Here is a 22,589-nt window from a genome sequence, read left to right as displayed (position 1 = left end):
TGACAGGCTAGCCCTAAAGGGACACGAGCTTACATAATATATGCCAAGAATCTCCGCCACATTAGCGCTGATTCCGCCGGGATCATCTTCGTTGGCAAGGCCGAAGCAATCTCAGCCTCAAAGAAGACGCTAGAAGAGCCCAAGATTTCCCTGCCGAAGTGAAAAGCACTAGCTCGTGTCACTTTGACTCATAGGTATTGAAATTCTACTCATCCGGGTGCAACGTTGTTTCTATCGCCATTTTTGCGAGATCTGGTGCTGTCGGCAATATGCCTAGCGATACGCTGCTAGGGCTCCAGACAGGTGGATATAGACTCCGCAGAAGACATGAAAAGTCCAGGAATGGTTGTATGAGATGCAAGCAGCAGAGAAAGAAGGTAAGTGGTCTCTTTTTTCTTGTCACTATGCGCATTGTTCTGACCATATCATCCAGTGCGATGAGCTGAGACCGAACTGCTCTAGATGTAGCAAGTTCATGTACAGATGTCAATACCAGACCAGCCTGAGTGATGGAGACTTGAATCAAGAGCGGGACCTTGCCCATTTACCTGTTCCTGACTTTCATGCCCCGCCCGCAAGTCCCAGCACTATAGCGTCAAGATCTGGGTCCCCACTTGCACTTCCGATTGATGGCCTGTCGATTCCAAGTCCTTCATCTACGGGGCTACCAGCTTCACTTTCGAGTGGTAGTGTGAATGAGGAACGGCTTCCTTCTAACCAGGAATCTCCACGCCCACTCGACGGCCCGGAACTCAGTCTTCTGAGCCACTATATCTCGCACACTAGCCAGGTCATACCTGTCGATGATCTCGATCTCTACGCTCTTTCGGTCGGAGTGCCGAATCTTGCTTTCAATTGCAAAGCTGTCATGTCATCCCTGCTCGCCTTGGCCGCAGCTTGTAAGTCACATGATATAACTAAGCACGCCCAGGAGCCTCTCGATCCTCAGGATGTAAAGGCGATTCGAGATCTTCTTGCACTGGCGGAGGGCCATCATGAGGCATCTCTGCGACACATCCAAGCATCCATGCGGAATGCGGAGTCCTACGATGAAATTCTCGCCAACGCGGCATTGATGGTATTGTACGCTTCCGCAAGCCACTCCATCCGAGTACATCTTGCGGCCACTGCAAAGCGATCCGGGAAACGACTACCACACGAAGTGTTACCGCAGCATTCCCAATGGATCTCATTCACACGCGCAGCTCACACCGCGTCTACGGCCGTTCTTAACAACATCGTTGAGGATGCGGAGAAAGATTGCATTTCAACTACCAGTCCAGCTATAGATGCAAGACTTGAGCTACCCAGGGCAGGCGTTTGTAGCGCGAGCGTCCTATCGCCGCAAGATGGTCCATCCGATCATACGAAGCGCTTGTTTCTCCCTCTAGTCGCATCCACATATGTTAGAGCGCTTGAGGGACTACGCAGAAGGGCCGAATCCACCGCCGCTCATTTGAAAGGCTCAGACTTTCCTTCCGATTGCACTGAGCTCCACGCATCATTGGAGACTATGTCTGTGCTTGAAAAATGTGCATCCTCCGCCCTATCCCCAAGGGAGAATACCAGGGTGACCGAAACCCCAAAAGATCACCCCAAGCCGATCCATGGATCATCCCGAGTCTCGCCATGGGTGGCAAAATACATGATAAGCGTCACATCGATGGAGTCGCCGCAGGTCCTCCGACGGATCATCATGTCCTTTCTGAACAAAGTGCCAGCCGAATATCTGAACATCGTTCAGTCGGTGCTAAACTCTCCTTACGTCGAGCGTAGGGCTGCGAATTTGATGACGCGAGACTCGGAATCACCCGGAACCGAGGTGCCGTTGCTGGGTGCAACGAGTTTGCTGGCAATGGACATCTTTGCCCATTGGCTAGTCCTCGTGATGCTTTTGGATGGTGTCTGGTGGATCGGTGATATTGGGGAATGGGAGTTGAGTCAAATTATGTCGTTGATGAAGGCGCAGAATCTGTTGGGTCAGTCTGCTGATAAGGGAGAGACATGGTGGCCTGAGACTATGTTCTTAGTTAAGAGGGAGCTAACTCCTAGTGTTTTGAACTGATAGAGGTATGTAATTTTTGTATTGTTAGAAAACTTCATCATTCGATTGATATCAATGTTTTGTTATTATTTTATTTGCAAGTGGTAAAAGGTAAAGGGGGCTGACAGATTACAACACTCAGTTCTAAAAGAAAAGAGGCGTGAGTCCTGTAGGATCAAGTTTAAGCAAAAACATTAAAAAGTCCGCAGAAAAAGAAGTGTCCATAGTATATTGAACAATCTCTAGAATGTTTAAGATACCGAAATTTAATTTGCAGTAACGACTGAATCTCTGAACATTCTCTATACCAAGCCAAACAATCCAAAAGTTTCTCACAGTCAACGAAGATCGTTTACCCTTCTCTGTTATCTCCATCATATTGCAAATCTACAGCGCAGTCGGCAACTCATACGCCCACTTCGGCTCCCCAGCCCACTGCAAGAAAGAGTTACCAAGCCCCTGATAATTCTCGACCGGCAAAAGACTATCGAGCTGGGATTCGACGCATCCACGCTTGGCCACAGGCCGATGCTCGAATCGATCTTCAACCCAGCGCAGCCAAGTTTGTCGTGCCGCACTCATAGCAGAGAAATGGCTTCCTTCAGGAACCGCCAAAAACTCCAAATCCGCAGCATACTGCTTGCATGTCTCCAGAGCCACAGACTTGGTCGTGTTGAACGGTACCGTCGTGTCCCCTGTTCCGTGAACGAGAAGAACCGGACCCTTGAAGTACAAGTTACCAGGGTTGGCTAGTTTTTCGAAATCATGCGCATACGGTGTCTCATGCCAATTCGGCTGCAAGAGCGCCTCTTCAGGACCAAACATGGCGAACGTCACCATTTGGGATCCTGCAACTTGGTTCAAGAGCTCTATTCTTTTGACTCCAAGCGGAGTGAACCACTCGGTGAGCTTGAAGGACGGATAGATCTGGTCCAGGTCCTTGGCTATCCAGGCTAAAAAGCCGGAGAACGCCGGCCCCAGTGCGTTGGCTGGGGGCGCAGCAAATACAGCACCGAGGTACCCCTTCGCAATGTCCTTGAATTTCGAGTCATTCCGACCCAGAATTTCTGTCAGGCCCCATGCAACAGCACCGCCTTGGCTGTGACCCATGACCACGTAATCGGTGGAGAGACGCTTCGGGAAAGATTCACGAACGGCTCTTAGAGCATTGAGAGCGTCGTGAGCCCCGGCCTCGCGGACAAAGTACTGGTGCGGGATTCGAGTCTCATCCCAGGAGGTATCCACGCCAAGACCGGCATAGTCTGGAGCAATGACTGCATAGCCGGCCTCAGCCAGCGCGAACGGCACTATGTCCGCGTAAAAGAGGCCACGGTGGGTAGAGGGGGCTCCGTTGGCATACCAGCCTGAGGTCCCATGTGTCCAGAGCACAACAGGCGCGGATGATCCAGAGGTGTGGTTTCTGCCCCGAAGTGCTCGGGCATGGTAAGGCCAGAGGATATACGCGGAAGCAGGGATCAAAGTGTCGTTGAGATCAGTCGTGCTGTAGACAATGCGAGACATGGCAGTCTTTGGAGGAATTGAGAAGGGCGATGGATCGGTGAACTCTTGGAGCTTGATTGTCTTCCCGGGCGCCGTGGGCCATTGGTTCTTAGGGACGCCCTGGACGTTGTAGAAATCGTCCTCGTGTGCACCGCCATTTGCGAGCTGGGATCGGTCAAAGTTGATGATGGTGTTGATGATGTCGGCCATGTCGCTGGTCAGCTCGGCTGACTTGATCTGATCGGAGCTGAGCTCGAAACTGGAATTCCATCCTGTTGATTGTGTCGCTGCAGCTGTTATAAGCTGGCTCGTGGCTAACTGAGCTCCGACGAGTAGGATGACGAAGTATTGGAAATATGTAGCCATGGTGACCTTCTTTAATAATTTTAAGGGAAAAAGAATTGACCTTGATAGCTTTGAAAGCGGTTTGAGGACTCTGATGAATGCTTTCCCTTCATCTTTGTCTGCAGCTTTATGCTCCAACCCATCACGGTCAGATTGTTGTCTCCAGAGTCATCGCAGCAACTCACGTCATACCCGGCCAAGGCTCCATAATTAGAAGAAGAGATTGAGATTCCAAATAACTTCAGATAGTCCAGGCGCAATGCTTCTACAAGGAGTTACGCTTCCCCGGGTGAGGCTCCAGGCCACGCACGACGCGCTCGCCGGCAAGTCCGCCGCCCTAGTGGTTCGGGCCGTGGCGATACGCTGCCGCTAACCGCAGGATCCGGCGGCTGAGTGGCCGGAGCGTATTACTAATACGCTCAAGCCCCAGTGCCCAAGGCTTTGGCAACCAATGGCAGATGATTGCGCTACTCCAGACCCGCTTGTTTGCACTCTGCACGGTTTGAGGCTCTGATATCTCATCGTGGCCATGGTGGCTGTCGTGTAAGCTGATGCCGAATTGAGGCCAAGAATGAGGCTGAGCTGTGCGTATGCCAAATATCAACTTGGCCCATGGCTTGCGGAACCAAGGAGCTGGCTGAAGAATATCATTATTTGGAATACAGCGTGGCGTTGACATCAACATCATGTCCCAAGACGAAAAGATCAAAGTATCCTGTGGTATATAAGAGCCTCGGAGGCCTGCTCCTTTGCTCTTCATTCACACAGAAATTCCAACTCAGTACATCGAATACAGACCACTACTTCCAAATCAAACCAACCCTTCACAAATACCGACTATCATGCTTCCTCAATCTATTGTGTGCTCGGTCGTCGCCGTGATGCTCGCCCTTGCCCTTCCGGCGAAGGCAGCACCTCAGCCGATCAGCCAGCGCTCCACCCCTGAGCTCAGCCGGACAGCTCAGTTGAAACTTGCCGACTCGTAAGTCGCTTAACATCAACTGATTTCCACAAACTCGAGATCTAACACCATGACATAGTTCCACGGAGCGCTACCAGCTCCTCCCTAACAATGAGGACTTCATCTTCAAGGTTACCCCAGACGGGGACCCCGTTGCGACCAGCAAGAACTTCCCAGCCCTTACTGGTGTCGGCGCCTCCTTCAGTATTGGGCAGCTACCAGGTACTTCATTACCCATGTCGCTATTGTTTTCATTACTCTAACCCATCCCAATAGCATGCAGCATGGCCTTTCTCCACCTCCACCCTCGAGCCACCGAGCTGTTCTCTCTTTCTTCTGGCCACATCCTGTCTGAAATGGTCCCCGAAGTGGCAGCTGTTGACTCTAAAGGCAACCAGCGAACTATCCGCGTAGAGCTCGAGCCTGGAATGGTGACTATCTATCCGGCAGGTTCGTTTCACACGCAGGTGAACCCGGACTGTGAGCCTGCCAACTTCACGGCTGCGTTTAACTCGGATGAGTTTGCTGTGGGGCTGGTTGCGAGGCAGACACTCTCGCTCAGCGATGGTGTTATTGCTCGGACCTTTGGGCAGAGTATTGCTGGTGAGGATATTGAGAAGGTCAGAGAGGCTATCCCTACTAGTATGGCTATTAAGGTTGAGGAGTGCTTGAAGAAGTGTGGTAAGGAGAAGCGCCAGACTTGATTGGGTTGACGGGTTCCTAGTGGAGTGAGAGTGAATGTCTCGGGGATGTTGGAATATGCTTGTGAATAGTGGTGAATGCGGATAAGATCTTTGGGTTGGTAGAGAAGTTATACAGATGTGTTTTGTTGATTTTATGTCGAAGTCTCTGCTCGTCAGTTAGCTACAATTCGTTATTATCTGTCTGAAATAAGGAATTCATCTCTGTTGGCTGTTTCATTGCCGCGCGATGAAATAATGCCTCATGCTCATATAATCAAGTAGTTGTCGGGATCGACGTTTATGGATGTGGCCAACGATGGACTGCCGGAGATCCCGATGGGGTGGCAATGATGCTAGAAGACACGGGCATGACGATATTGAAAAGATTACAACCTTTTATCGAAATCAGCCTTGCTACTTTCATTCTTCTAGGAATCATTCGGTTCGGAGAATGAGTGCTAGAAATGCCCAAGGGCAAGAACAACGCAATATGAGCAATGACAAGCTGAACGCCCTAAGATTTATGACGTTGCCTAATTTCTGATGCGGTTGAAACGTAGGATCATATAGGACATTCGATGTCTTCTCAATGTATCAGAGTAATCGATTCCAGGGAACCATAGGCGATGCTTATGGCACTGAAAGAATCACTTAGTACAGTATCAGAAAGCAACATACGTCAGAGGCATTGTACTGAGAGATCAAGGGCAGATTTGGGATTACACAATAAAAAGTGGTAAAGTTTTGTCATGCAAGGGTTGCCTTAACAGCATGACCAAAACCCCCTCCATGCTTATTTTCTGTGGGTGATCTCGAACGCTTCTGTCAGTGGAATTCCCCCGGTATTCGACCCTGGGCATTGAGAGACAGCGATCAACAATGCAGACCGAAATTCGGCAAAAAGAGTGGCCAAGACCACAGCTGGGAAGCAACTACCGTGCATCACACAGGTAAAAAGGCTTAATATTCCAACATCTCTATATTTTGTCACATTCCGGTTGGCCAAATCTTTGGTCGATACCCGCTGGAGGGATACAAGAGATCAGCTGGAATGAACACATATCAGCCTGCAGTCTTTTACCCATATACAGACATTACCGTGCAAATGATGTGGTATAAAGAGCGAGCGCTGGCCCAACAACACTGTACTACAAGCCAGACAACAGATCATCCCACTTCGGAATCTTCTTTTGTGTTCAAGCCTCCAATCAAATCTTTCCAGATGAAACTCTCGACAACAATCCCCTTGGCACTTTTCTCTCTTGCCTCATTTGCCTCCGCGTGGGATGTCATGGCCTATGACAATATAAAGGACTGCGGTCTTGGACATCCAAACAAGTATCAAATCTATTATGGAATCGACACGAAGAGGTGTCACAACTTCGACGGCGGCGACAGTCAAATGAAGTGCCATCAGTACTGGAATGGAGGAAAAGATCACAAGGAAAGCTGTGAGAATAAACAGCTGATTGCAGGCAGCGTACTTGTACGTCACTCTAAGGAGTGTCGGCTTTTTAGGCACCGGGACTGCAAGGAAGTCGCGGAGAAAGTCGAGGGAGGGAACTGCTTCAATGCGGCGATTCAGTCGTTTGCTTGTGTATGTGAAAGTTTTCTATTGATCCTGAGTATCGAAGAGGATAAGGGCTAAGAGTCTCGTGGAACTGCAGAATACTTAGTAAATTGCTCACAGGAGGTCACCTTGTCGCTTCCTGGGTGGAATTACGAGCAGGAATTGGAATATTTGCCGTCTAGGAGAAATGAGGGCTGTGTTTTTCCAAGAAATACTGTTTTTGATCCTGTTAAATGAATTCAGAGCAACTTAAAAATAAGAGTTACTGTGATTAAAGCGCATCAGCTTGCCCCAAGAAATATATGAATCACCATGGGCACTTTGCTTCTTGAGCATACCGATGTACGTTGAAAGTTGGGAGGGAAATCTCACTATGATTCTCGGTTTATTCAAGGCTTATCCTGAATTTCCAGCACTGTAATTCTGAGATACTCCCAGCCTGCATAGAACTTGTTTTGAAATAATGAATTTGTACGCGACTAGTACTACTGGCTATAAATAAAGTGGACCCTGCGCCCAACCGTTCGCACTAATTTGGTAGGTAACCACTCGCGAATCTCGAGTGAACTTTCTAGAGGGTTCTTGTGAGTGCCCCGCAGGATAGTGATTAGAAAAATATCAACAACATAAAAGAGTGGCCCAAAACATGGGGTTAATAATTTGACGTGAAATCCCCCTGTGAAGAACAGTTGTATTCGAGGGCGGAATTCTGGGCATTTGAAGCTTTTACCAACAGCGCACGGGCGGCTTGGCAAGTCGATTTAATAATTCAATTTCGTTTCGACCGTGTTGAACGTTGGCATAGAATCAAAAAATGAGGCTCTGGCTAATATTGACCGACTTTCGAGGGTGGCGAAGTTGGAGTGAGGCATTGGATGGCGAGATGGGCCAATGATAAGCGCGGAAGCCAGAGAGCTGTTGGTAGGATGAGTCAGGAACATGTTTAGTAGCCAACTAGTGTCGCCAAAATAACTGCAGCCTTTTCACGATCTGATCAACAATTTCTTAATGATTAACGACCACCATGACTGATGAGTTTGGAAACGACGCAAACGAATATGTTATTGTTCCTCGTCCCGGTACGGTTGCCGCCGTCGAAGATCCCATGGAAATACCTAGTGCCACCAGCTAACCGGCCACAGAAACCACGGGCCAGACCAATGCTGAACTGCGTGTGATCCAGGAGCTCAAAACATGGCTGTCTCCGACCGACACAACCTCGCCAGCCAGCGAGTACCGGAAGCACCTGAACTCCCATGCAGCTGGCACCGGGGAATGGATCCTCGACACCAACCAGTACCGTCGGTGGAGTGACACCGATGAAATCGGCGACCTCTGGATCCGAGGGATTCCAGGCAGTGGGAAGTCAGTGGTTGCTGCCAGCATGGTCAGGCGGCTCCAGCAACGAGGAGATGCGCCGGTATTGTTCTTCTTCTTCCGAGAGATTATTGAGGCGAATCGGACTCCAGAGTCGCTGTTGAGAGATTTCTGTCACGGCCTTGTGGAACACTCTCCTGTCCTTCAGGAGACATTGGAGCCACTAAAGGACCGAAATAACTACGTGGGGAGTGTTTCGTTCAATGAGCTGTGGAAATGCCTTGCTTGTGCTTTGGCTGCAATGCCTAAAGTATACTGCGTGATTGATGCGCTGGACGAAATGGAGTCAGGCCACGATCAGTTCTTGCAGGATCTCCTGAACCTGGGTCGCAATTCACCCAAGTCAATCAAGTTGATCCTGACTAGTCGTCAGTTGCCTCACTTGGAAAAGCATCTCGGAGGGTCTTGTCTCATTGACCTGCGTCTGGATCGCCGGAACGTAGACAGAGATATTGCTATCTACATTGCCCAGAGACTGGAATCTGAAACGAACCTAACAGAAGACGAGGCGGCGAAGATCAAAAAGACCATCTGCGACCGGGGAAAGGGGTTGTTTCTATATGCTCGCCTGGTCACGGATCAGCTACTTCTGCACCCCACTACGATTGTTTCACAGTTGAGCCAACTACCGCAAGGTTTGGGGAGCATGTACACGAGCACCCTACGTGAACACGCCGCTCGATCACAGACAACAACAGATTTTCAACGGCTTGTCTTGGAATGGGTGGTATACTCATGGAGGCCACTGCGTCTGCTAGAGATGGCAACAATGGTGGACTCATTGCCTGATCGCGGCGGTCTTTCTGCAGACCAAAACACTAAAATTGCTATTCGGAGCACCTGCGGACCCTTGTTGGAGGTCTGCGAGGACGGCGTCATCCAGATCATTCACCACTCCTTGACCGAGTTCCTCCTTAACAGAGACGTCAGCCACATTCAAGACGGGCAAGATTCGAGAGAATTCCCCGTCCTTGACTCTGAGGTTGCACATGAGAATATCGCGCGCATCTGTGTAAATTATGTCTCTCGCTGCTGCCGCGAAGGACTGGTGAAATATGGTCAGGATAACGGCGGCAACAGAGCCTTGTGGCAGCGTTTTCCCTTGATCCAATATGCCTCAAAGAACTGGCCAGACCATGCTTACATGGCCGAGTCAACAAAGGAATTCATCGATTTCTTGGATGAATTCTGTAATGACGCTGCATGCTTTGACCCGTGGGCAATGCTGTGGAGAAGCTATAGCTTGGATTCAAGCAACGACTTGACTAAATTACATGTGGCAGCACGCAGCGGCCTTCACTTATACGCTGAGCGTCTACTTATTAATGGAGCAGACACGGAGTGTCGAGATGACTACAATAGAACCCCCCTTATACATGCTGCTAAGGAGGGATATGCCGAGACCGTGCAGACTCTTCTGAAGTACAAGGCTAGTCACGATGCGATTGATGATGACATGATGAACCCAATGCATTATGCTGCAAATGAGAATCATCATGGAGTTGTGCGTGTTTTGTTGGCTGCGGGAGCAGATCCTCTGGCTGCTGTACAGGAAAAAAAGGAAGACGAGTCAGGATACTACAGAGGGAGATGGGGAAACTTTGACAAAGGAGAAACACCTCTTTCCTATGCCTGCAGACTGGGAAATGTTGAGACTGTCATGGAGCTGCAGAGCTACATTGACCCCCTAAAGCTACGCCGAGAAGCTCTCCATTTCGCTGCATCGAAAGGCCAAGCACGGGTAGTTGAACTTCTTTTGAAAAATGAAGAGGTTCGCCGCGGGATCGACGACCGTCACAACGGCAACACGGCCTTATATCACGCCGCAAAGAGTCAAAGTAGCGCCACGGTTCAAGCCTTGCTAGAAAACGGCGCAGACATCCACGTTCGATCTCTAGATGGATCACCGGCAGGCGATACCCCGGGGCTATTACACGGCGTCCGAGCACAAAACATCGGTTTTACTCCTATCCATGGCTGGGCTAGGCTTGCTGAACGTGATAAATCCCGAGGGACTGTCAAGGACGAACGGAGCCGAGAGGTGCTACAACTTCTCATCAAGGCAGGGTGTGATATCAATGCTACCGACTACAAGGGGCGGACAGCCCTTTTTGGGTGGTCAGACTTTTGGAACGATTCTGAGAGAGAAAAGAGTATCACCTTTATTTCCTGGGTTCTTGAAAATGGCGCCGATGCCTCTGTAGCAGATATGGACGGAGAGACCCCGCTGCATCACATCAGTTTCTATCCCAAAGACGCAGACATTGTCAGAATGCTTGTGCAGGCGGGGGCTGATATTAACGTGGACAGGAAAACAGATGGGATGACGCCTATTCATGTAGCTGCCAGAGAAGGGGCGATGATGGATCTACACGTTCTCGCGGAAGCTGGGGGTGATTTCCAAAAGCAAGACGCTCATGGCAATACGCCCTTTCATTATCTTTGCAGGTCAACATTATACATGGCTCGGCATGCGGAAAAATGGCTTTCTATGGGATTTTCGGAAATTCGAAATCATGCCGGGAGAACACCACTGGAACTCTGCCTTGAGCATGTTTATGACGACGAGAGGAAAGACGTTTTGGATGTTTTCATTAAGTATGGAGCATGCTTAGAATCACAGGATCACGTCGGTCGAACGGTGCTCCTGACATCAATATCAATGGGCGGGAGGAATCTGAACCGGCAGATTGCTGATTTATTGCAACTCGGTGCTAATGCCAAAGCAAGAGACTTTCAAGGAAAATCAGGTAAGATCTGTCGTAATTCATATCTAACGATTAGGGGCTGACGATTACAGTGTTACATTATGCAGCAAAGAGAGGAGAACCTTACGGGAACGAAGACCTCGCAAAATCAATGTCCCGTATGAAGATGCTGGTTGATGCCGGGGCAGATATCAACAGTGTCGACCAAGAGGGGAACTCTATCTTCCATGAGAGAATCGGCAGTGAGTGGGGATGGTCGAGGCATATGATGCAGGCCCTGATTGAACTCCGCGCACCTCTTCACTTGCGCAATCATCAGGGAAGAACAGCACTACACCTTGCTGCGGCTATCTCCGAAGATACGAGAAGGAAGATTACGAGCAAGGGAGCACTAACACAGCTTGAATTCTTGCTGGACCCTGAATGGGGATTTGATATCAACGCGCAAGACCTTGAGGGCCTTACTCCCCTACATCTTGCAGCGGCGACCTCTGACTCCAATACTCTTCTTCTGATTAACGGTTGTGCAAACATTGGAGCTAAGGATATCCACGGAAGAACAACTCTCCATTATGCTGCAGAAGCGGGGCAGTCTAATTCTGTGGGCCTCTTACTTGAAGCCCACCAGAGTCAGTCCGTACCAGTTGATGATCCAAGCTTTGAAGGTCGAACCGCACTGCATGAGGCTGCCAAATCCGGAAGATATGAGTCTGTGAAACTCCTACTTGATGCAGGTCTGCGGCCGGACATCTGCGATAGACAAGGCAAAACGCTGCTGCATGCTGCGGCCGAGTTTGGCTTAGCTCCACGTTCCCACAGAAACGCAGAAGAGAATGAGCCAGCGACAGAACGGGTCTCAGGACCCGTAAGCGACCTGGGCATGAAGCTGGAGAGATTGGGCCCTGTGGTCAATAGTGAGGAAGACTGTCGGTCACCTCGGGAGGTCGTACGGCTTCTACTCGCAGCTGGGGTCGACCCAGCGCAACGTGATAAGGACCAAAAAACAGCATCGGACATTGCAAAAACACTTGGTTTGTCGGATGTTCTGGATGAGCTGGCAGCATCCTCATCATTGCCCTTGGAACCTTCAGGGGAAGGATTGGAAGCCTCCTCTGGTGACTATTTCGAACAGCTATTCGACACGATGCCTACGATATCTCAGGATGACACGATTTTAAAGCGTGTGATCTCGGCGGGGAATGTGAAGCTAGTAGACGAACTCCTGCGCTCAGCGAAGATCAATCTGACAGAGAACGACAAAATAGCCGGTCTTCATCTTTGTGTCCGATGGGGTCTCTTAACGATGGCCAAGTTCCTGCTTCCTCACGTTCAGAATACGCCTGATATCTTGCCGTCACTACTGGATTCTGCTACCGAACGGTCGCTTTGCAACATGGAGATGATTAGGCTCTTGATACAAACTGCTGTTCACGTACCCTATGAGAACTCTGACCAATCTGTGGACAGCAAAAAGTTCCTGAACTCTCCAACTGCCTTGCATAGGCTCGCCTGCGGTAGAAACTGGTGGCATCCTCGGGCGCTTACCATCCTACTGGAGGCAGGGGCAGATACCGAGCTACTAGAAAAGGGCAAAACTCCATTGCAGACTGCCTTAGGTGCCGGCAGTCCCGACGCCTCGCAGATCGCTCTCTGGTGCGATGAGACATTTGACATTTTATCGAAATTCGGGGCAGATGTGAATGCCAGCTCAGCTGAGAGTGAAAGTTCGCCACTTCAAGACGCGATTGAGAACAAAAGAGAGCTTTCACTGATTCAGAAGTTAATTGACCACGGCGGATCTCTTCAAGGAAGGCCAATAGTTGCCGCCGCAATAAAGACACGTTATAATGCCGCGCTAGAACTAGTCCTCAAGGCGGGGGCTGATCCAAATGCTTGTTATAAGATGCACCGATCGCAGCATAAGGGCAAGCCGGAGACTCCACTCAAGGACGCCTCTGCCGAAAGTGACGAGCTTATGCACATCCTACTTGCCCATGGCGCTGATCCGCACCAGCCCCTAAATGATGAGACATCTTCGACCCTGCATGAAATCTGTTCGCTGAATGGGCGAGTAAACCCCATCATTGGTGCCGGCTACGACATTGAAAAAAGAGACGCCCAAGGTCGAGCACCTCTTCTCCGAGCGTGCCATTTGAACCAGTTTTGTTACAGGGTCACCAGGGACCCGCGGGGCACGGGAACCTCCGCGATGGAGCTGATTAGAGGCGATGCCAACGTTAACGTCGCTGATGATTCAGGCTCCACTGCTCTCCATTATGCGGTGTATTCTGGTCTGGGCGTTATAGTTCACGAGCTACTCCGACACGGCGCATCCCCAGTCCCGCGCAATAAATATGGCCTAACGCCGCTCCATTGTGAACTAATTCGCTCAATCGATCGCTGCGAATACGATCCTGATGGCTATTCCATACCCTCCCCGTCGAACATTCGCTTGCTTCTTGCAGCAGGCGCAGATGCCCTCGATCCTCTCCCGGACGGCAGAACAGCGCTACACTGCCTAACTCCAGGGCTCATGCAATGCACCGTAGAAGGAAGACAGGAGCGTGAGTCTCGGGGCGAGCAGGACGAGAACGATCAATTGTTTCACGACTATACGGATCTCTACCAAGCCTTCATCGACGCCGGATGCAGCCGCGAAGCTCGTGACAATAGAGGCAACACGCCCCTCTTCCCCTACGTCAGCGCAGTGCGATTTTATCATACCGATATGGAACGGCGGACTGACCCTGATCTGAATGACATGCGACGTTTGTTCGCGGAACATGATATTTTTGCTGTGAATGATAACGGAGACACTTTGCTCCATGCGGTTGCCTCTCGAGGAGAAGATGTTGAGGATATGCAGGACCATGATGTGATGATTTTCGAACTGCTCGTGGAATTAGGCCTGGATCCGGCGGCGGAAAATAAAGAGGGAGCTACGGCGTTGGATGTAGCTGCTGCTTGGGATAAGGATGAGATTTTGGCTTTGTTTGCGAGGGATGAATGAGCCTCGCCTGCTATGCCGGTTGATTGCTGGGTTAATGTTGTTGGTACTGTTGTGAATAAGGCATGACCATCAATCAATTACTTGGTCCCAGTTCTGTTAACCTAGTAAGATGTACTTCTTGTCACAACCTCATGAATAGAGATGAATGATCTTACGGTAATTTATAAGCTGGATGAGAATGCTGAGCCAAGAAAACTAGATAAATAGCTGTTATTTCACATACAAGAAACATTCTCATTACAAGATAGATATTTCTTGTTGTCATTCCCTGACATCACTCAGCGTTTGCATCCACCCTGTCCAGTCATTGTTCGGGTTGTTCAAAGCCCACGGGAGGGGGGTTCGTATGGCAGTTTATCCGGCCCACCTGCAGCATGAAGTCCCATTGGAAATGGGGTGGTCGGAGACCAGATCTGCCTGCTAGCCACCTGGGCTGGCCATTATTCGCAGAGGAGCCGAGCGGGTGAGGGATTCTTGATAGCCGCCATCGCTGTTGTCGTGGGAGCGGGGGGCATCATCCCTAGAACTGGCTCCCAGAACGCCAGAATGGAGTCCAGGTCCGACTCCGGGGGCCACTGGAGGTTGGTCTCGATCAAGGGATGCAAAGGAAGATCGAGCGGAGTTCGGGGGAACAGGAATGGATCGGTAGCCGTCTGCAGGGGCCATTGCTCCTCCCGCGGGAAAGTTGCGGTACCAAGGCCGGTGGATGTGATGGGCGATGGGGCCCCGTCACTGCCGAAGATGTCGACGGACAAAGTCATGTCTGGTGCGCTGGGAGCCCTTTCCGTAGACTCGGAGTCTTTTCTCGACCCCGCGGACGTTGATCTCGCCAACCGAGACTGGGCCGAGTTGGATTCCTTCGCTAACTAGGGTTCCGCGGACAGCACCTGGAGACGACCCAGAATCTCATGGATCAGAGGATGTTCTTGACTACGAGGGTAGAGTCTAGACGGGGAGCCAGGCCATTCTTCCATGGTATGTTGATATAATTTTTGCAGCCCGTTGATCAGGTGTTGGCGGTTTTTTTTCTAGTATTTCCACGTAGCTTGAGATATTGGCAGTGAAAATCCTTTTGCAAAGGGGCTGATCGACTCATGGTCACAATATTAATCCAACACGAACACCTGGTGGATGTAGATATCTGCACACAAATGCATGAAGTTCATCCCATGTCCTGAGTAGCCACGTCGGAATATTATCCCTTCTCGATAAATATATGAAACGTCTTTATCTCGGCAGCCACAGTAAGAAACGTTATAGGATCTTTGGCTTAGACGAACCACGAAGCAGTCACGATATCTTGTGGGCATGCTTCGACCTTCAAATGGCGGCCACCGAAAAGCAATACGACGGACACTCAATCCTGAATTAATCTTGAATCAATGAGCCGTTTTGTGTATTAATCTGGCAGATAATATACGCATCAAGAAATGGTGAGATTGTGGCCAGTGAAAAGAAATATGATGGGCGTAAATAATTCTGGATCAGCTAGTTGACAGAAGTCGAGCGGATGATGTATATTGATGGCATAAATGCCGCCTATATCTTTGAGGTTTATTGGCTAGCTATGGTAAAAAGATGGTTTCATTCGGCGCGGGCTCGGTGAGGGTTTCAGCTATGATTCAATTGCTCGATAAATCATTGAAAATATCCAAGTACATATTATAAAGGTAATCTACAATGTACATACGCACCACATAAATAGGAGCAAGGGCTGTAAGAAAGGGGCCTATGCCACATTAAAACAAACACCATACTGATTATATTATAAAAAGATTAGGCTACATTGGCAAAACAAAACCTTCAGACCCACCAGTATTTCCTATTACTGGTAAACAGTGCCCAATCGCGCTTGAATATTACCCTACCCGCTTCTAGGAAAGCATCCCTCACAGCGGCAAATTACTGTGGATCTTATTCCTAGCTCCCAGTATAATAAAATAAATAAATGAAGTACTAGTATACAAAACAAAACTTGATTTGCCTGCATTTTGCAAGGAACTAGCTAACACTAAAAACACAAGTTTGCCGAAAGAGGTGGCGGCAGGGATGAGGTCCCTTGCAGCTTCTGGGGTCAGACATGCGGATGCAGTTTCTGATGCCCAGTACCAAATTCACCATCACCTTCGCATATGGTTCGGTGCGGTTCCAATTTAATTATTCTCCCTTCTACGTTTTATTGTAGAATAGTTCAGTCCGATTAGTCATATCAGCATGCATCATGCCTAGCGCAAGAGATCAAATGAGATATTTATTGATCCTCACAAGGGATATTTTCATGTAGGGTATTATGAGACAACGATTGGATGCTGCCTAGCAGTCGCAGGTAATGCTGGCCGAATGGTTTTGTGTTGCTAAAGGTCCCACGTTCCTTGCTTTACAACTGGCATTCTGGGTGGGGTGAGAGAATAGGAGCTCTTTGGAGAGGTTTAATCGCTATTTAATTGTCACATCATGACTGAGTAAACAGAAGTTATAAAAGGCGCTGTCCTGTCGCGCTTCTTCCACTTATGTTGTTTTTCACTAATATCATAGAGAAATGTGACTTACAATACTATGGTACACTAGCATAATGGCAACGAAGTCCACTGCGGTGACCCACCCTTCTGGCCACACAGTTGCTGGGCGGTAAGAAAACAGAACCCAATTAAAGATCCTACTTTCAGTATGCAAATCTCGCTAACACAACGGTGATTTAGAGATATCAAACCTTTTAGGTCCGTCTGAAAACTCAGCATCAAAGGCATTTAGAGCATGGGTATATCAAGTTTCGGTTCTCATTGATTCACAATCACTCCATTCAACATGGAAATTGGGCGTGGACGTTGATATGGTGTTGGAGCCTCGCTATCTCCATTCGCTCGTCGAGGTCCCGCTTAATATGGCATTTAGTATCATTATCAACCGTCCAAAGCATCGTAACAAAAGCGTGCTTCAGCATCTTGCTCAGATGGGTGATAACCTTCAACAATTCATTCATTTAATCATCCGTTGTTCATTATGATGTTATATCGTAAACTTTTCTCTGGTAAAACGAAGTATTTATAGGCTACAGCGGTGAGCACCTCGAGTTCAGGCACCGCATGTTCTAGGATGTGGGGTAATCCACCAACAATTTAACGATTTCCACTGTCTGAAGGAACTAAGGAGCACCACGTAGGGCAACCGGACAGGTCGAGCCACGGCGCCGGTTTAGAGGCACCCACCCGCCTATTAACTACCAGCGATTCCCGCACCTTTACAACTATCTGCGACCTGGGGTACCTTTCCTTTTTAGGCGCCCTGATGTTAAAAATATATTATTTTAATTCCTGGAACTATTCTTTTTAACCTTTGCTATTTCCTGAAGCCCTTTCACTACATTTTAATATATTATAGACTAATAGATCCTGTTGTTACTCCTGTTTATCCACTGGCGGACCTAAATTCTACTTTTACAAGATCTTAAGATCTGGCTTTTCTTTATTAATCCTTACTATTTTACCAAAAGAGTTAAGGCCCGCAAGACTATATACCTCCCCTAGCTGTAAAAGATAATAGTAATATAACTTCTGTGTTCATGGCCATTGAGCCCCAGCTTAATAAGAGTGAATATCGCGCCCGTGTCTGCCGCGAAGCCCTCGGGTCCCTCGCGGCCACCATGGATAAATTCCTCGCTTCCAAAGAGCTCGACATGATCCGCCGGTAAGGAACCCGGTGTAGACTTCGGCAGAACCCATGGGTACCCATATAAAACCCACGTCTACAGTCCTTCCTCTTTTCCTTCCACGTAACACTTAAAGTCATTATTGAACCGTCGGAACCCATCCAACATCCTGTCCCGTGCGACAGCCTCCAATACACCTCCTAGAAGACCACCGAGCTCCTCGCATTGCACGAACCGGGTCTGATTGCCATGTTTCTCGAATTTGAAGCTATGCAACCCGTTGAAGATCCAATTCCAGATAAGGTACCCGCGCCATGTAAACTCCCGGGGGGAGTTGACTTCAACGATGGCGGGGTAGGGGATGCTGTCGATAGTACAGATCAATTTGTCGCCGGGTCTAGCGGGCGCTTGGTCCGGTAGCGTTATGGACTGGTAATAGCTACTATGGTAGAGTGAAAGAGCAGAGAAGTTGAGGAACTTTCACCCTTCTAGTTAATAACCCCGATGGCTAAGAATTACTCAATGTTCGGAATTGGCGGTACTCACGGCATCGCGCGTCACCGATGGGACTGCATCAATGATGATATCGGTATAGAACATTGCGTTTTTTAACTCGACTGAGTCTGGCCTTATGGGATGAGCGTAGAGGGCGGATTTGTCCGGGTGTTCATAAATGGGTTCGGGGGTGAACGCTAGGTTAACAGGGAACCGAACCGCCGATGTGGAATGGGACGGCGCTTTATAGACCCGGCCCCCAGCTTTGGAAATTGAAAGAAAAAAAAAAATTAAAAAATGCCACAAAGACCGAGGACGGTTGAGATAAGCAAAGGAATGTTGTGCTGTATAAGCAAATGGCATAGCCAACCCGTTCGCGCCTCAAAAGTACATTCGAGGTCCGAGGCATACTTGGCCTGTTCTGTCTAATGAATTCACAAAGTCCTTTCGCAATCAACATCCAAATAAAAAGATCGCCATCAATTCTCACGGTCATACTCCTAGGCGATCCGTGGTGTTCGTTAAGGAATACACAGCTATGGTACTAGACGTATCCAACCACCAGTCCACTTACTCCTGCACAAAAAGAGGCATAACATAGATAGTAGAGATCCAGCAGTTCCAGAGGCGAAATGTCATTCGATCGCTTTGTCCGCCACGCACCAACAAAACTCTCAATGCCACGGTATACGCAAGTCCAATACTGAGAGAGAGGAGTCCACCCGCCAGGCCCCAGAATCGAGGGCATATAACTCCCCACACAAGCATGGGTATTGCGATTGTCCATCGTGTAGGCCCGTCTCCAATCACCAGAGGTATAGTACGCCGGTCACGCGCTGCATCGCCCACCTGATCATAGAGGTCTTGGAGGTGCACTGTAGTGAAAATGATTCCCGCGATCACAAGGAGCCACTGAATCAGATGGTTTTCGGCACCAGAATAGCTGGAAACTGCTTCCAAGGTAAATCTGAGTTGCTTGCCCAGCGCTATTTCTAGTGCTCCGGTTGTAAAACAGAGGTACCCAAGGGCATTAATCAGATTTCGCAGGATAGGGCTATTATCCCCGCCGCCAATATTATTGTACCATATATCAAGAGCACGGAGGAATAAGGACTGACGAAAGCCAATTCCATTGCAGACGTAGCCGTGTATAGGGACGAGGGCAGCGAGGAAATACATAATGCATTTGGCTTGGAAGGGGGAAAGGCGATTCTGAGGAAGCGGCCGCCATGGCTTATTAATTTTGTCCTCCGCAATCGCGGAGGGGTTGCGTTGGTTATTAATCGCGAATGGAATAAAAACAAGACAGACCCAGAAGAGAGATTGAGTGAGGCGGCTGAGGAGTAAAGAAAATGTGATAGGGGAACTATCATCGAGTCCATAAGCTCTCGTGGCGAGAGAGTTTATCACGCCAAAGAGAGTGCTAGGAACTACAATTGTTTTGAAGTCGCTCCGAGCAAAGAGGTAGATGGTATAGAGGTGGTAGACCATAAGGTGTAAGATATGTAGCACTGTTTCAAATGCCGTGCGCTTCTTGCGTGGGATATTCTTCCCCTTAGATATAATCAACCCTGACCCTTCGACGCCAACAGAACAATTTTTCACTCACCTTCATTCCACAGACGTGCATCATGTTTAAGCCGTATAAACTTGCTTTCCCAAGTCGAGATATGATTAACAGTAGGGACAAGAGAGGGTTATTATATGGTCAAATATATGCCATGGCTGAGCCTCAACACCCCCTCAACAACCTATTACCCCCACCGTAAGCCGTACTTTAATTAGTACACATTGAGAACTGGAAGAAATGACACAGGGAAGTATATTACAACTAGATTAACCGTACGGTATCTTTTGCTGCGCCCCTCTCTAGGCAAACGTTGTGTTGGCTGATGCATCTGCGAGACTCTTTATTGGAAAGACGACTCATACTACCTCATCCCCGCTAATCATTCATCCTTTCATGCACGAACCTGGCTCATAGTTGCAGTGGGCTCCTTAAAAGCCGACGACGTGGCACCCTGCTTGGCCGTCTTCTGCCAGGAGTCAAATTGTCCTAATCACCAATCTACCCCCGCTCGTAGGAGGTCTAACCTTGCACTACAACACCAACATCTGTCGAATCTTCAAGCATTATGGCTACTGGAGAGGTACTTGCCATTTCCTGCGGCCTTTTGGCTCATTGCCTTGTTTTTCTCCACGGCGAGTGGCATCTCCGGGTTGGTACTCTGGTTGTAACGCATCTCGCATTTCTCGGGGGTCTTTACACTCTCAATGCGGGCACTGGGAATGTTCTTAACCATTTCGTGCTACATCCGGCCGCGCCGTTCGGTTTATACCTGTTATCGCTGTTCAGTAGTATCATCGTGTACCGCCTCTTCTTCCATCGACTCCGCAAGTTCCCAGGGCCTCGATTGGCCGCCGCTTCGAAATTGTGGCATGTCTGGCGCTGTCGAACCTCTCATGGCCACCACGTTCTTGAAGAATGGCATCGCAAGTATGGCACGTTTGTTCGCACAGGTACGCTAGAGCTCATGAGGACCGTCCTTGCGGTCTTATATCCCTGATATCTCCTGACGTCGACGACAGGTCCTTCAGAAATCACGGTCTTTCACCCGGCCGCTCACGAAGCCATGGATGGTCCTCGAAACCAGAACACGCGGTCCGACTGGTATGACCTGTTATATCCCAGGATATCTTCAATCTTTACTCGTGATCGTGCCCTGCATCTTAAGAGACGGCAAATCTGGACCCATGCATTGAGCAGCTCAGGTAAGTGCGTATCATAATGAGTTTCTCATTTTTTTTTTTTCTGTTTTTCTTTTTCTTTTTAATTTTCTCGTTGGGTGTTTCTACAGAAGGAAACTGACAACGGATGCCAGCGATCCGGGAATATCATCCTCGCATCCTTGCCAAAGTCCAGACGCTCGTCGAGCTCATCAAGGAGCGAGCCACTGGGCCTATTCTTATTAACGAGGTCATGTACTGGTTCGCATTTGACTCTATGGGTGACTTCGCCTTCAGCGAAGACTTTGGCATGATGAAGAATAATGAGTGGCATCGAGTTATTTTCACCTTCCGTGCTGCGCTAGCTCTACTAGGCCCTTTTAGCCCTGCAATCTGGATCCCCCGCCTTGCCTTCGCCTTTATCCCCGGCCTGTGGTGGGCTCGTTGGTGGTTTCAGATGCTGGAGTTTTGTGATAAATGCATGGAGCGACGGATGAAGGTATTGAATGCACGAGTTCTGGATACGTTGCTCCGCTGATAGCACATGGGCAGAGAACACTACCCGACAAGGATATTGCCTCCTTCTTCATTCAAGACCATACGACAAATGCTGACGAAAGCCGTGGACTGTGGTTAAGCGGCGACACCGCAACGCTTGTCGTGGCTGGAAGGTTTGTATTCTTGTTGGTGTCTTACTCGTATCCACTTGCTAATATGCGGTCCCAAAGTGATACCAACGCTCCAACCTTGACTCATCTATTCTACTTCCTCGCTCGCTATCCCGAGCATGCAGAAAAGGTCCACCAAGAGCTTACCGGGATTACCTCCCTCGAAGACACCGTCGGACTTGCGAAGCTACCCCACCTGAATGGGATGATTAACGAAACCATGCGGCTTCTTCCTGCGGTACTCACGTTTGGCACCCGCGTAACGCCACCAGAGGGGATTACGATTGAGGGCACATTCATCCCCGGTGGCACGAAACTCTGCGCGCCGAGGTATACGATTGGACGATGTGTGTTTCTTCCGCCCCCTACCCATTGTCTCTCCACTACGTGCTCCAGCCTTTGGTCTTGTTCCAAGAGCGACTGACAAGGGTTTTTTCAACCATGTAGTGGAGTCCGCCTACGCTCAACCGGACGAGTTCATCCCCGAGCGATGGTATAGCCAACCTGAACTGATCCGGGATCGACGGGCCTTTGCGCCTTTCGGGGTTGGTACGTTTCCGTCAGGCCCCAAACCCAGGGGGTCTTCGATATTCCCCTTGCATATCCTGAGCAGAATGACTGACAAGCCCTAGGCAACACAAGCTGTGTGGGTAAGAACTTGGCCCTGACACAGATCCGACTGGTTACTGCGGCGCTCGTCAGCCGATACCACATCGAATTCGCGCCAGGGACCAAGAATGGCGAGCGAGTGGAGAAAGATATGAAGGACCAACTGACTGCGCAGCCTGGCGAGTGTCGATTGGTGTTCGTGGGACGAGAATGAATGGATGACGGGCTGGCCGTATACTATCGGCA

General features: G+C 49.3%; 6 protein-coding genes across 6 annotated transcripts; 3 read left to right on the top strand and 3 right to left on the bottom strand.

Moving 5' to 3' along the window:
- Positions 1 to 132: 132 nt before the first annotated feature.
- P170DRAFT_508967 (Zn(II)2Cys6 transcription factor) lies at positions 133 to 2,071 on the top strand. The gene is made up of 2 exons (XM_024854630.1): positions 133 to 377; positions 434 to 2,071. The coding sequence occupies exons 1-2, from the start codon at positions 270 to 272 to the stop codon at positions 2,063 to 2,065; spliced, it is 1,740 nt and encodes a 579-aa protein (XP_024706181.1). The 5' UTR covers positions 133 to 269; the 3' UTR covers positions 2,066 to 2,071.
- A 360-nt stretch (positions 2,072 to 2,431) lies between these two features.
- P170DRAFT_474427 (putative secretory lipase) lies at positions 2,432 to 3,910 on the bottom strand (the record flags this gene model as incomplete). Its single annotated transcript, XM_024853139.1, has 1 exon — positions 2,432 to 3,910. The coding sequence occupies one exon, from the start codon at positions 3,908 to 3,910 to the stop codon at positions 2,432 to 2,434; it is 1,479 nt and encodes a 492-aa protein (XP_024706180.1).
- An 821-nt stretch (positions 3,911 to 4,731) lies between these two features.
- P170DRAFT_474426 (germin family protein) lies at positions 4,732 to 5,554 on the top strand (the record flags this gene model as incomplete). Its single annotated transcript, XM_024853138.1, has 3 exons — positions 4,732 to 4,871; positions 4,930 to 5,072; positions 5,127 to 5,554. The coding sequence occupies 3 exons, from the start codon at positions 4,732 to 4,734 to the stop codon at positions 5,552 to 5,554; spliced, it is 711 nt and encodes a 236-aa protein (XP_024706179.1).
- Positions 5,555 to 17,940: 12,386 nt separating this feature from the next.
- Positions 17,941 to 18,444, bottom strand: P170DRAFT_474423 (uncharacterized protein; the record flags this gene model as incomplete). Its single annotated transcript, XM_024853137.1, has 2 exons — positions 17,941 to 18,321; positions 18,391 to 18,444. The coding sequence occupies 2 exons, from the start codon at positions 18,442 to 18,444 to the stop codon at positions 17,941 to 17,943; spliced, it is 435 nt and encodes a 144-aa protein (XP_024706178.1).
- A 465-nt stretch (positions 18,445 to 18,909) lies between these two features.
- Positions 18,910 to 19,830, bottom strand: P170DRAFT_446081 (UbiA family prenyltransferase; the record flags this gene model as incomplete). Its single annotated transcript, XM_024850763.1, has 1 exon — positions 18,910 to 19,830. The coding sequence occupies one exon, from the start codon at positions 19,828 to 19,830 to the stop codon at positions 18,910 to 18,912; it is 921 nt and encodes a 306-aa protein (XP_024706177.1).
- Positions 19,831 to 21,214: 1,384 nt separating this feature from the next.
- On the top strand, positions 21,215 to 22,557 carry P170DRAFT_406307 (cytochrome P450; the record flags this gene model as incomplete). Its single annotated transcript, XM_024846623.1, has 5 exons — positions 21,215 to 21,565; positions 21,619 to 21,753; positions 21,922 to 22,081; positions 22,182 to 22,283; positions 22,367 to 22,557. The coding sequence occupies 5 exons, from the start codon at positions 21,215 to 21,217 to the stop codon at positions 22,555 to 22,557; spliced, it is 939 nt and encodes a 312-aa protein (XP_024706176.1).
- Between the last annotated feature and the right edge of the window lie 32 nt (positions 22,558 to 22,589).

This window comes from Aspergillus steynii (genome assembly GCF_002849105.1).
Source record: "Aspergillus steynii IBT 23096 chromosome Unknown P170scaffold_3, whole genome shotgun sequence".
NCBI lineage: Eukaryota > Fungi > Ascomycota > Eurotiomycetes > Eurotiales > Aspergillaceae > Aspergillus > Aspergillus steynii.
The sequence above is the reverse complement of the archived record's forward strand: the minus strand, read 5'-3'. Positions and strand labels throughout refer to the sequence as shown.